The 14,390-nt window shown below is 38.8% G+C and overlaps 1 protein-coding gene across 5 annotated transcripts in view; it reads left to right on the top strand.

Moving 5' to 3' along the window:
- The window catches only part of PPM1L (protein phosphatase, Mg2+/Mn2+ dependent 1L), a 448,415-nt gene that overhangs the window by 334,901 nt on the left and 99,124 nt on the right, over positions 1-14,390 (top strand). For 4 of the 5 annotated variants that reach the window (XM_064585768.1, XM_045903451.3, XM_054504338.1 and 1 more), the window contains one exon: positions 11,685-11,859. In XM_064585768.1, the coding sequence (XP_064441838.1) occupies positions 11,823-11,859 (37 nt within the window). In that variant the 5' untranslated portion in view covers positions 11,685-11,822. Of the gene's footprint in view, positions 1-6,367; positions 6,390-6,831; positions 6,902-11,684; positions 11,860-14,390 lie in introns of those variants that run through there. The other variant, XM_045903452.3, reaches the window with a different exon arrangement.

Below are 14,390 nucleotides of genomic sequence, written 5' to 3'. Positions count from 1 at the left end.
GGGGCTAGCTCTGTCCAAACTAGCAGTCCTGTTTCCTATAGTATTAAACAAGATTTGGTGCTCAAGGGGTGTAAAATAGTATGACATTTATATAAATGGCGGAAGACTGGCAAATATCAGAGTGATTGGAAGAAACACAGTGGGCCTGGTCCTTTTGTCTTCTATGTTTGTGATCATATAGAATTAACATTCATAGGGCGCCTGGGTGGCCCAGATGATTAAGCGTCTGCCTTCAGCTGAGGTCATGATCCCAGGGTCCTGGGATCGAGTCCTGCATCGGGCTCCCTGCTCCTTGGGAGCCTGCTTCTCTCTCTCTCTCATGAATAAATAAATAAAATCTTAAAAAAAAAAAAAAAGAATTAACATTCATAGAGCATTAAGCTTCATTTTCAAGTACCCCCTCCACCCTTTTCTCCCCGCATGCCCATACTGCATTTGATGTTATGGGAACCCATCTATGTGAAAACACTTTTGTCCCACCTATTAGCTGCTCATAAATTAGGAGGCAAATAGGTGACTGGAGAGACAGTGCAAGTGGTTGAAAGCTGTGATAGATGTCCGAACGAAGGACAGGACAGGTGGGGGAAACAGTAGCTTTTGTTCTGGAAGACTAGTTTTACAACCTAAGTAATGACTCCTATCTGCACAGGAGTTTTGAACCTATGTGCATGCAGTAGATGCTACCGAATGCAGTCCTTACTTCCCCTATGTGTAAGATGCAACAGATGAAGGGGTTTTTTTTTGTTGTTGTTGTTAGGTTAGCCTCAAAAAAGTCTTGCAAGTGGAGCCAGAGATGAGAAGAATAAATTAAAGCTTAAAGCGGATTTTTATGTTTTCCCCCATGCAGAGTTAAATCTCAGAGTAATAATGTCTGTCTCTTTAGACCTTCACTTTCCCCACTTTGCGGCTCATTCCCAGGAATTTCTGTGGGTGCTTTACTGCTTCTCATTTTACATCCCTATATGTAAAAACCTGTTCATCTTGTCCACGTTAAGACTGAACATTTCTTAGTGTATTACACCTTCAGATGTTTGCCTTTTGATAGAAGAGCTAGCGTAGACCAGACAGTGAACGTTCCATGCAGCAAATGGAACGGTAGAATGAGATAGTTACCAGCATCCAGGACAGAAAGATGGACCTTTCTCCACACCTCCACCGCACATACAAGGAGCTTAAATCCAATACTGGCTTTGAAGGCCCTCTTTAAAGTCGTATCAGGCTGGGGACATCAGCTCAGTTGGCATTGGCCTTGGACTTCCCTGCCAGCCTGGCCACATCTGCTCTTTGGAGGTGCTGCCTGAAGAGCCTGACACGTAGCTGTGGAACAGAAGCCAAGTGAGGCCCAAGAGGGGTTCTCTGGCCCTATTGCCAGCCAAGGAACATTTTGTCTATGTTCTGGCTGCCTCCCTGAGGGGCTGCTCGATTGTTATAGTTACAGAGTTCTTTTTGATTAAAAACTCATGAGTGTTTTATAATTCATTTATAACAGTTGGTCCCACTGGCTTCCTGAATCACCAAGGGCATTTTCAGTTAGCATTCTGCATGGAACTTTCTAGAACACATTTTGATAGCACCTAGGGAAATTAGTATCCCCCCAAGCCCAAGATTCAGAAATAGAGGGGAATTTTATCAGTAGTTAACCATAATTTTCTTTGAAATATGCAACATTTTTCTCTCTGTAAACAAACATTACCTTACTTTTTTCTTCTATAGATCTCAAGTGTATAGAATGTGAAACAATTTCTTACTTCTTTCTATGACTGCTGAAATAATAGGAACTCACCTATCACAAAAATTTAACAAGACGGCTTTGGCTGAGTGCTGCTTGTTTTCTCAACAGATTTATGAAAAAGTCTGCCGGTAGGCTGTTTTTATGTTGCCGTCTCTCAGGAGAACTGTGTATGTGTGCTTTAAGAGAAAGATTAGAAGGACCATGGCCCTTGTGTAGTCTAATCCCCCCCCCACCCCGACTCTCTAGAATGTGTGTGGTAACTGAGGGGCAGAGGCTTCATGAAACATCACTTTGGCATAGAGAAATAATTTCACCTTTTCTTCAGACTGTAAACAGATGAACTTTTAATCCCTTAGAGTTTGAATATAGATTTGACCAAAGTAATAAGATTAGGAAAATAGACCACGTGGCTAAACAATGTTTGATACCTTGGTTAATTATAGCTTACTGCGATGGGAGAACAGGGCTCTAGAAAAGGAAGGAAATTTGGTTTTCATATTTATAAAAAACAACCATCTGCAGTTTGGGAAGCCATCACTCAAGGAGTGGAATTTGAGTTATATTTTCACACTCTGACATGCCTGGTGCTACCACGAGGATAAGGCCTCAGATCAAATATGGATCAGATGACTGATAAAGTTATTAAAGGTTTGTCACTTGAAGAATCCCAGGCGAATCATCCTGAATAATCTATAACTTAGCAGTCAGCACCTTTATGATTAAGCTAAATGAAAACTTCAATCTCCATATTAAGTAGGTAATATTATTTCAAGTCCCCCACTTGCCAGGTGTTATGCCCTCTGTGGTGGTCATTTTGTCACACGACTGACTAACATTTGCACCACCGCAGCTTTGGTTCTCCAGAGCAACCTCAAATCTCCATAATAAGCAAAGGATTTCATTTATAGACTTCAGGTTTGAGCCTGGAACTTTTTCCTGATGCCGTCTGTCTTGGAGGAATCAAATTTGCCTTCTTGAGCCAAGATTATGAATTCAGGAGTGCAAGATGGTCCTCTCAAAGATGCCTTTCTTATTTAAATAACCCCCTCCGGGTTAGAAGTGGCGGAGACTAAAATGGCAAGAAATGAGGCTCTTGGCAGGTCTGAGAGAGGAACAGCTCCCTTGCCTTATGTCCTCTTTCTGGTGGGCAAGGGCATTCACTCTGACTTTGTTTTAAAGTGCCTGGAGCCACAGAGTAGTTGTCAGAAGTCAATGATGTGTTACCCTAAGAAAGATGGATTCCAAGGTGGACCTAAGCGAATTACCGTGTGATCTGTGCGCTGGCTGCTGCCAAATGAGCACAGACACGCTCACTTCCCTTCAAGGGCAGGCAGCCCTTGTCTGCAGCAAAAATAGTACTTACTCTCTTCTCTCTTCTCTCTTCGTGTGGCACGAATTTTGAAGGATCTCCTTTATGGTCTCTCCTTTATCTTGTGAATACCTAGCTATCATTCCTGGGTCACCAGTTCCCAAAATTCAGCTTTTCTTCCTACTCGGTATTTGCAGAACTGATTCCCCGTCTTAGCTCTCTCAGAGGTGTTCGTCAGCACCAAAGTCTGCTTCTCACCCAAAGGGTCGCTGATCAGATGCACTGAGAGCCAGAGCCAGCACCTTATCGCGTATGAGAGCACTGTTACCTGTGGGTAACGTGGTTCCAAGGATCAGCCCCTTCAGTCTCTTTTTGATCCGATTTTGAAAGCCTGTGTTCATTCACAATCAACGCTCATCTGAAGCAGTAGTACTGTGTGTTCCAAGTCAGGCATATCAAACGGTATAAATATAAACCGAACGGTGCTGCTATCAGTTATTTGTCCCATTCATGTCAATGGAGGATTTCTTTCAGCCAATTACAATCGTGTGTGTTTGTGTGTATGTGTGTGTATGCGCGCGTGCTCCCACATCCGCGTTTGCATTAAATAAAACAAAAGGGGAGGGTGATTTGTAAAATCAGAGAATTCGAAAGATATTGAAGTTCTGAAACTTCTTTTTTATCTTGGCAAAGCGTACTCTAGACCATCTTTGAGGCAAAAGAGGGTATGTCTTTTTTTTTAAAGATTTTATTTATTCATTTGACAGAGAGAGAGAGACACACAGCGAGAAAGGGAACACAAGCAGGGGGAGTGGGAGAGGGAGAAGCAGGCTTCCTGCGGAGCAGGGAGCCCGATGCGGGACTCGATCCCAGGACCCTGGGATCATGACCTGAGCCGAAGGCAGATGCTTAACGACTGAGCCACCCAGGCGCCCGAGGGTATGTCTTTTTAAGATGCATTTCCAGTTTTGTAATCTTAGAATCTCATTTGTTAGTTTTTCAATGTTGCTTTGAAACTGGGTCTTTACATCAGGACTAGCATTTATAACACAGATCATTACAAACTTAATGATAAAAGCCATTCCTTGGGGCTGGAAACTGGCTGGCTCAGTAGGTGGAGCATGCGACTCTTGATCTAGTTGGGGTTGTGAATTTGGGCTCCATGTTGGGTGTAGAGATTACTTAAAAAATAAAATCTTAAAAAAGATCCATTTCTTGGTTTAAAAAAATCTTTTTTTTAAAGATTTTATTCATTTATATGTCAGAGAGAGAGAGAGACAGAGAGACAGAGTACAAGTAGGGGGAGCAGCAGAGGGAGAAGCAGGCTCCTGGCTGAGCAGGGAGCCCAACGTGGGGCTCTATCTCAGGACCCTGGGATGATGACCTGAGTTGAAGGCAGATGCTTAACCGACTGAGCCACCCAGGCGTCCCTTAAAAATATCTTCTAAGTAAGAATTTATTGAGTTTAGAGGGAGCTTTCTTTTTTTTTTTGAACACACCATACCTAAAATTTTTAAATATAAAATTACATATGGTAAGTCTAAGTCTTAGAATTGGTAATAAGATAGAATATTTGATTAAAAAGGAAGGGACAAAAATACAAAACTCCCACAGCTATGAAATATGCAGTATTAAATCAAAATTGTAAAGCATATTTTCATTAACGACATCAGAAGCCTGTTTTTATATCTGTTCAAAATGGATAGAAACTTGACCTCTGCAAATTCTCAGGGAAAAATACTAAAAGTGATTTGAACGTAGGTCTAATTTGCTCGTGATCTTTCTCAAATGGGGGCTCCATTAAAATTTAATTCAATATCACCTAATATCTTTTCTTGAAGATAGCTTTTGCCTTCCTAGCACTTGTAACCAAAGTCATTTGTCTGGTATTTTTCTTTTGAGTTTTATAAAATAAGTCTAATACTTTCTCCTTGTGGAGGTTTTTCTTTTTTGGGAGGTGGTGGTGGAGGTGGATAGTCTTCAGGCTTACAGTTCAGTGTTCAAAAGTAAGTTTATTCTGTTCCACTTTACTCCGGTTTCCCATTTACTCTCAATATCACCAACCTCATCTTTAGCTTCCAGTTTTGCAACATGCAAGCCATTTTACATGTTTTTCTTTCCCATCTGTCACCACGCTTGGCTCAAGTGCTCTTTTGTTCTCTTCTCAGGGTCTTTATCCCAGCCTGGGCCTGCTTTACCTTACAAAGGAATGACCACAGTCTTTCTCTTTTGGCTCACAAACGGTTGGTGTTTCCTGCTCCACCACTTACTGCAGAGCCAGGGATAAATTATTTAACCCGAGTCTGTCTTCTCATCTATAGAAACCTCTCAGGGTTGTTGTGAGGATTAAAGAAGTGAATACATATAAGGCATTCAGCTCGGTGCCTGGCACATAGAAAGTGGGCATGTCTTTCCTGCCATTTTTATTTTAGAAAATGTGGAAAACACAGAAAACTACATAGAGGAAAAAAATTAATATCCCCTGAACTCTTACTACTCTGAGATAACTGTGATCAATATTAATATATTTCAGCCAATTTTTTCCTCACACATGTAGTATACAAACTGCTTTGTAATCTGCTTTTCATTATGAACATTTTCCCATAATGTAGTGTTCTTTCTTTCATAATGTGATTTTGAATAGCTGCGTTGTATTCCATTGCATGGATGCTCCATAATTCAGTCAACCAATTTCAAGACTGATTTTCATTATCATGAATAATACTTTGATAAGCATGTTTACACCCAAATCTTTAGGCTTATCTTTAACTTTTTTCTTAAAATAAGTTCCTAGAAAGGCAATTACTAGGTAAAAGCTATAAAGTGTTTTAAAATTTTTATTACATTTTTTCATTTTCTGTCCAAAGAGATTGTCCAATTTATACTCCAACCACCGTGTAAAAGGCCAGTTTTCCTTTCCTTCAGACTTTTTACTTGTCTCCATGCTTTAATTTTTTTCAAGTGCATTTTTTCTTTTTAAGTAAGCTCCACGCTGGGCATAGAGCCCGTCACAGGGGCTTGAACTCATGACCCTGAGATCATGACCTGAGCCGAGATCAAGAGTTGGGTGCTTAACCAACTGAGCCACCCAGGTACCCTCCTCAAGTGCATTTTATTTTTATTTATTTATTTATTTATAGAGAGCAGGATGGGGGCAGAGGGAGAGAGAGACTCAAGCAGGCTGGGGCATGCCCAGTGCGGAGCCTGACCCGGGGCTCAATCTCATGACCTGAGATCATGACCTGAGCCGAAATCAAGAGTGAGATGCTAACCTACTGAGCCACCCAGACACCGCCCCACTCCAGTGCACTTTAAACTCAGCTCCAAGCACATTCTTTCTCAAACGAGGTATGATCATTTTTTCACTCGAAGATGTTCAGTATTTCCTATTACTAACTGCTACAAATCAAAACGCCCTGGTTTAAAAGGGAGTTAAAACTTCTACAACTGCCAAGCTCTCTTTTACTCCTACTAGTTTTTATCAACTTCATTTCTTAATATTTCTTTCTATGAACTCACATTCACTACTTTCTAGATTACTTTTCTTTCCTCCAGTAAGTACCTCTTACCTCAGAACTGATCTTTAAACTCCAGTGATTTCTTGATTCTTTTCTTGTCCCCACTCCTTAAATTTTCTTCCTAGAGGCCATTCAGCACTTAATATGGCTCATATATTAAATAAATATGTTAATTTATCTCAAGATTCATGCTTTTTTTTTTTTTATTGCTTTGTGAGGAGTGTTTTTCCAGTATTTCATGTGTGTGTTTTGTTTGCACATTAAACTTGCAGGTTCCTTTATGGCAGAGGTTTGTTCTTGCAGCAGTGGCGGGTCTAATGCACTTTACTCAGCACACACTCAGTAAGTTGGAATTGGCTGGCTGACAGGTTTTTAAGATGAATTGTGAAGCATTTAGCAGTGTTTAAAATACTTTGCAACCCTCCCCATTCTTTCATATATATTGATTATTTCTTAAAGAACATACCACTGTAATAGTAAATAGTTTTTTAGCCTAACGACCGGTATTGGCATTCTACCTACGAGGTTCCCAAATTTAAACCTGTAGTCATCCTGCTTTTCTTTTATCCTTTGGAGTATTTTTTACAGGGTCTCCTCTGGCCCTTTACTGTCTTCCAGACGGAAGTTGGCATGTATACAACTTCTGTAAGAAGGTACTCTGGCTGGACACCTTTTGTGTCCTGCCTCGCAAGCTTGCAGTTCATCTTTCCAGCTGCTGACCATCTGCTCAGGTGTAACCTGGGGAACCTGGGAACTATGCATCTTCCACTCTCTGCCCTGAGGTTTCGCTGCTGCCACCTGAACAAGCACAAACTTGAACTTGTAGGCAGAGTGAACCTCTGCAAGGCAACCCTTAGCTGAGGGGCCCAGTTCTGAGGTACGGTCCACATGACTCCTCTGAGGGTCCCTAGCGGAAGCAAGCCCGTTGCTGAATGAATTAAAAAAGACAAGGAGAGAGGCAATCAAACAACTATTAAGAGGAGCACATTACATGAAGCTTCATATACAGTTTTGTATGTGAAGTACATAATTTGCTCTTTTGGCATATAAATGATTTGGGTTTAAGCTGTTTGCTTTCCTAAAATAATGGCATCGATGATAATTAAAGAGGAAATGTAGTATAGTACCATTTGCTGGTGGAAAATGACTCCTAGGCTCTATCTGGAATCATGAAAGCAAGTTCAGATTGCAGGCAAATAATTATGAACTGTCAGAAGATTTTTATACCGGTCATTAGGCTAAAAAAGCTATCTCAAAGTACCTGAATCTTGGATATAGTCAAGATAATAAACTTCTTTGGTGCAAAGCACTGAAACATATTGGGCAAACTCAAGGATGTATAAAATATAGTTCTTATGTCAGCCAAACTGGGGAACTGAAATACTTACCCCTATACAAATACCTGTATAAAAACTTGAAAGACTGTTGGCTGCTATTAGGTGTGTTCGCTAAGAGAATTTGTAGCATTTGAGCCAAACTTTGAAGGATGTGAAGGACTGGCCAAAACCAGTAAGTTGTCTACTTTCACTCAAAGTTATGCTGAACAAACAGAATGGTAACAGCATAAATTGCTTGGAAAAGAGTAAAGTACCACACAAATGCAAGATACTGATAATGATAACAATATTATTGTTTCTGACATGGTTGATTATAAGAACCTGCAATTTAGGATTTAAACTTCCAGTAGTACTTCTCATTGATTAAAGAATAGATAATTAAATTTTAATTTCATTTTTCACTTTTTAAAAATTCCAGTGAAAATTTAAATTTAATTTTTCTTTGCATTATCTATTACTTGTGGAATAATTATAATCTCAATAAGATGACAGCCTGGTTTTGTATTAAGGTATATTGACATATTAGTTTCAGGTATACAACATAATGATTTGGTATTTGTATGTATTATGAAATGATTACCACAATAAGCCTAATTAACATCTGCCACCACACATAGTTACAATTACTTTTCTTGTGATAAGAATCTTTAAGATCTATTCTCTTAGCAACTTTCAAATATACAATACAGTATTATCAACTGTAGCCACCATGCAAAGCATGATATCCCCAAGACTTATTTATTTACAACTGGAAGTTTGTTCCTTTTGACCACCTTCATCTGTTTTGTCCACCCTCACTCCACCAATCTGTTCTCAGCATCTCTGAGTTCAGGTTTATTTTGTTTTGTTTTAGATTGCATTATAAGTAAGATCATATGGTATTTGTATGACAGCTTCTTTTTAAACAAAGGTTCATACTTTTAACATAAGGTTTTAACTGCCATTTGAATACATTTAGAGTATCACCTCAGTATAAAGGTGATTTTTTGAAATATCTTGACGGAATCTAGTATTTTGCTAGAGTTGCTTTCTTTCTGTTCCTCTTGAGAATCTTTCCCAACAGAAAGAACTCTATACATGATATTATACTGTTTTAGAAATGAAATGCCGGAGCACCTGGGTGGCTCAGTTGGTTAAGCATCCGACTCTTGGTTTCAAGTCATGATCTCAGGGTGGTGAGATGGAGCCCGTGTCTAGCTCCACACTCAGCGCAAAGCCTGCTTGTCCTTCTCCCTCTGCTCTTCCCCCTGCTCTCTCTCTCTCCCTAACATAAATAAATAAAATCTTTTAAAAAAAAATGAAATGCCAAAATATAACTCCAACATAGTAAAAAAAAAAAAAAATAGAGAGACTCTGTTCAAAGACCTATATCATGATTTTAATTAGAAAAGCAAATCGGTAAACACAATTGGGAGGAAATGTGTATGCTTTAAATAATAGAGAGTATACCAATATTTGTAAAATGTATGTTTTAAATTACTTCTGGTACCTCATAGATTATCTCCAAGGAAAAAAATTACAGATAGATGTTAAAATGAATAGCAAGGTAGTATGAGTCTAAAAATAGTTATTCAGCAGTGTGTCTCTTCGTTTTCAGTATCAGGAGAAAATTGTTATTAAATTCTAGAATTAAATATGCTGTGCTAATGTGCTGAGTCCATTTACATTTTATGGAATAATTTTATTTGTTCTGCACTAACTAGCTGACAGAGGAATTGAACAATGTTTGGTGATATTTTAAAATTGTAATTCCATCTGACTTATGGAATCTAAATGTATACCTGGAAATAATAAGTGTGTCCTGTATTTGGCAACTCTGAGAACTGACCTATAATTTTTCCCCACCATTTCCCAGTAGAACTTTCCTGGGAAGTCAGTTGTCATTGTTTTGGCAAACTTCTCTTTATCTTAAATTGTGCTAACATTTAAAAGGAAAACTATGAATGTTACAAAAAAAAATTTAAAGATAATTCTTAAAAATTACAATAGTAAGAGCACTGAAACAATACAGAAATGTGGAGAGTAAAAAGTGAGTATGTTCTGCAATTGGAATATAGCCCTCAATATTTTCTCCCACACGTATGATATTACAGAATACAACATACACATATATGTATGCTTTACATAAAAAGAATATACTGTCACTGGTATTCTGTGACTTCGTTTTTTAACCTTAACAGTAATACCATGACGTTCTTCCTTGTTGGTACATATAGACCTATCTCATTTTTCCCCAAAGGTTATAGAGCATACTGTTTGATAAATGAAAAAAAAAAAACAAAAAACCTACAACAAACTCCTTTTGATGAGCCTGTACCGTATATATGTCTGTGCATGTGTTTAACTCAAACTTGTCTTAAATTATGCAATTAATAGCTGTACAGGAATTTAAAAAAAAATATTAAACTATGTGGATGGGTCTTCCAGGCACATATCTCAGAGACAGTCCTTTTTAACAGTTTCTTTTATTTACATTTTCAAGTCCTTGTGAGTATAATTTTAAACAATATACGTATGCCTTTACTTTATCAACTTCAAACCCTATGTGTATGATGCAGGACTGCTCTGCAAGGAGATGCCAAACTCTTGGCATTCCTAAGAGAGATGTTTTAAGAATTTCAGAATTCCCCTGATTCATACATGCCTCTCTGTCACTTAATTTCTCTCTTAAAGTTCTGTTTAACTTTTAACTGTGGTTCTCAACTGGGAGGGAGAAGAGTATGCTTTCTCCAACCCACCAGCAGAGCGTATCAGAATCTTTGGGGAGCTCTTTTTCAAAGTACACGTGCCTTCTTCCTACCTCAAATGGAAGCATGCTTACCTGGTTGAAAAATCACTGCATGTAATTTCAGAGGTTATTAGTTAGGAGTGCTTTGGGCGGATTGTGTAGCAGAGAGAAAACAAGTTAAGAATTATATATATGTTATATATATGTTTTATATATATAAATATATATATAAATTATATAAATACATATATTTTTTTCTTTATATATATATATATATAAAGGTCAAGACATTGGTGAACAGTTCTTTTTTCAGGTTAAGGGGCATCATTGTCTTAGATCTCTTCATTCTCTGTTTATCCCATTATTCCATTATCAGCCCCAACAGAGGACTCTCCTTTCTATTCACTTCACAAGAGTTCCCATGGAAGCATTAATGAGCACAGAACATCAAAGCAAAGATGTGGATGTCATAGCTTAGGTGGGTTCACTGCTGGGATGAGTGACTAGCTTCTGCATTCTAGACAAGGGCAAGTCAGATTTATATCCAGTAAAATTACCATCATGGGGCCTTCAGAGTTCAGTGGAATAGTTGAAACGCTGAGTATTAACTCTTTCTATGCCAAACCAAGTCCCCCATCATCTTTCATACCTTTAAACCTGGTAGAAAATTCCTACAGGGGGCGCCTGGGTGGCTTAGTCGGTTAAGCGTCTGCCTTCAGCTCGGGTCATGGTCCCAGGGTCCTGGGATTGAGCTCCGCATGGGGCTCCCTTCCCAGCGGGAAGCCTGCTTCTCCCTCTCCCACTCCCCTTGCTTGTGTTCCCTCTCTCTCTGTGTCTCTCTCTGTCCAATAAATAAAATAAATAAATAAAATCTTAAAAAAAAAAGAAAATTCCTACAGGTCTGTGAGTCTCTCTATTTGAAGATTCATCGTACTTGGTAGAGTGGAATCCAATAATGATGATGACAAGGATATGCTTGTCTAAAGGGTTGGTTTCATGGGGAAGTGAAAAGCCTAAGATGAGAAATACTAATGGGGTTCTCTACCTGTTTTAACTGCAGACTGCAGCTGAATATGTAAAATCGAGACTCCCAGAGGCCCTTAAACAGCATCTTCAGGACTACGAGAAGGACAAAGAAAATAGTGTTCTGTCTTACCAGACCATCCTTGAACAGCAGATTCTGTCAATTGACCGAGAAATGCTAGAAAAATTGACTGTATCCTATGATGAAGCAGGTATGTTTGTCTTTAGCACACACGCACACGCACACGCACACACACACACAGACTTTTGCTCCCACAGAAATGTCTTTATAGACTTTGGTTAAATTTAGTCCCTTTTCTGAGGTAGAAGATGGAGGGCAGACTGGATTCAAAGTTATATAACATGGATTAACAGTAAGTTTCTTCTCTGCAGTTTTAGTATCAAAAATTTCATCAAGAGACTTCTAAAAATGGCTCTTAAATCAAATCCCTTTAAAATTTTTGCTCTTCTTTTTAATGGAATTTTTCTGGCTTTTTATGAACCACGTACTCTTATTGATTTAATCTTTGAAAGTATCACTTCAGTTTTAGATACCAACTAAAAACTTTTACATCCAATAATCCCAGGATTGTTACTTGCTTCAAGTATTATTTTTTAATTTCAGAGATTTTCTTTTCTAAAGAGGTACCATTTCTTTTCCTTGACATTTCAAGGCTTGACTTTCTTTTCCTTTAGCTCCTCAGATGAATTCTCATCCTTAATACCCCATTGGTGACTTTGGCTCACTCCCTGCCATAAATTCATCCCATCTAAGGGAGTTTCTTAATCAAGGCATGGGCAGACCTCCTTATAACACCATTTTAATCTATTACAAGGTCTGTCAGCTAAAACCCAATTTTAGTGAAACCAGTAGAGTATTACTTGGAATTTAAAAATCTTTAATAAAATTAAACTTAGGAGAAATAGTCTGATTAAAATTGTCATTACTTACCCCTTCCTCCTCCCAAATGGACGAAAATATAGGAAAATAGGTTGCTAATGGTCAAACGTCGGTAATATTAATCCCCATTTTAATACCAGGAACTTCTGTCTTTAGTTTCACAAGGAAGTTAGTTTGCATTTTATTTTCTTCCTCATGATCTCAGCATTCTCTGTGCTGACATTCTTAACATTTGATTTCAAGCTTGAAGAGCAAACAGAAGAGCAGATTTAAAAAGCAAACATCACGCTACATACACCTAACCACTATAGCAATTTTCTAGTTACCGATCTGCTCCCATTTACATTCCACCCTCCAAGCCCTTTACATCCCTGTCAGACAGGATCCACACTTCTAGCCCAAGGCATCTCTACTCCTTCTTATTCTCCTTTGCTTATTAATTTTCTAGACACTTTGGCTTTCTTCTGCCTGTTAGGGGGCTAGTTATTTGATCTCTGTATTTGTCTTGTTTTTAACATTCTTTTCTTTGGAATTCACATTTATCTCTTCTCTCATCCCTAATGAAATAAAGTAAGGCTGTGATCAACCCAATCAAAATAATATAAATATTCACAGAATCTTAGAGATCATAGATCTCATGTAGTCGACCCACTTCGTGTTCCCGCAACCATTTTATGTTGAGAAAACCGGGACCCATAGACTTGCCTGAAATCACACACTTAGATGTAGAGCTGGGACTCCAGCCTCCTACTGACTAATCCAGCTGGGCTTTCCCCACACTCATGCAGGTTCTCATTCCCTAGGAAGGCATTTGTTGATCCTAGGCAGTTGGAAGACAGGGCGAAGAGTGTTGAAAAGGTGGGGAGGAATCTGAGATGTAGAAAACACAGATCTTGCTTAAAGTCTAGCTGGGGAGCTCAAACATCTGTGTACGGCTTCTGGAGAAAAATTCCTTAGAATTGGGGAATAGGAACACTCCGTAATAGCTGCACACTATCAGAGTTAAGCTGAGGGATGTGGAGTAAAGGAATAGAGAAAGTGGCTCAGATTTTTAATGGAATTCTTTTGGGGCCAGCATTCGTTTAAACCATGAAGGACAAATGATGAACATGGTTTTATGAAGAGAAGAGAGACACAGTCTGTGTGGATGAAGGGGCCCAAGTGGAGACCAAGGTGGCAATGAACATCAGGCTCAACCTCCTCCTACTCAATTTTAACTTCTTTGGGAATAATTTTTCACTCACCTGCACTGTTGTTAAGCAGCTACTAATAGGCCGAGGTACCCCTGTACGTGGACTTTAGGGGCAAATACTTTGGCATGGAAGTTATCAGTAAAGCCTGCGGTGTGAAGCAGTGGAAAGAATACAGGATTGGGAGCCAGAGATCTAAAGGGGGACTTTTCCCTCTACCTTAATATTGGTATGATCTTTAGCAAATTAGATGTTTCTGCATCTATGAAGTTGGGCTAGTAATATCTCACAGGGTTACTATAATAAAACATAGCATGTTTGGGGAAGTCCTTAGAAATCATATTGCAAATGCTACTAATGTTGAGTGAGGACAGATTTGGATCTTGTCTGTCCCTCAGACCAGTCTAAAATACTCTTAAGAGTGTTTTTTTTGGCATATAATGTTCACAAAGGCAGAGGGAAATTTTTAAAAAATGAAATTTTGAAAAATGATCTTTAGAAGCTTTGAGAAGTCAAGCAACATCTATTTGTTAAATCACCTACTCTGGGCTCAGTTTGCCCTTGTTCATTCCTGCATGAGGTGACACATTTTATGGGGGCTGAGTATATGTATATGAATAAATGAGTGTCACTGCGTGTTGTCAGATTAAAA

Source organism: Mirounga angustirostris, unplaced genomic scaffold (genome assembly GCF_029215605.1).
Source record: "Mirounga angustirostris isolate CCGP_5_RB_7025 unplaced genomic scaffold, mMirAng1.0.hap1 SCAF_1, whole genome shotgun sequence".
In the NCBI taxonomy this organism is placed as follows: domain Eukaryota; kingdom Metazoa; phylum Chordata; class Mammalia; order Carnivora; family Phocidae; genus Mirounga; species Mirounga angustirostris.
Note: the sequence above shows the minus strand (reverse complement) of the source record. Positions and strands in the feature narration are given on the sequence as shown.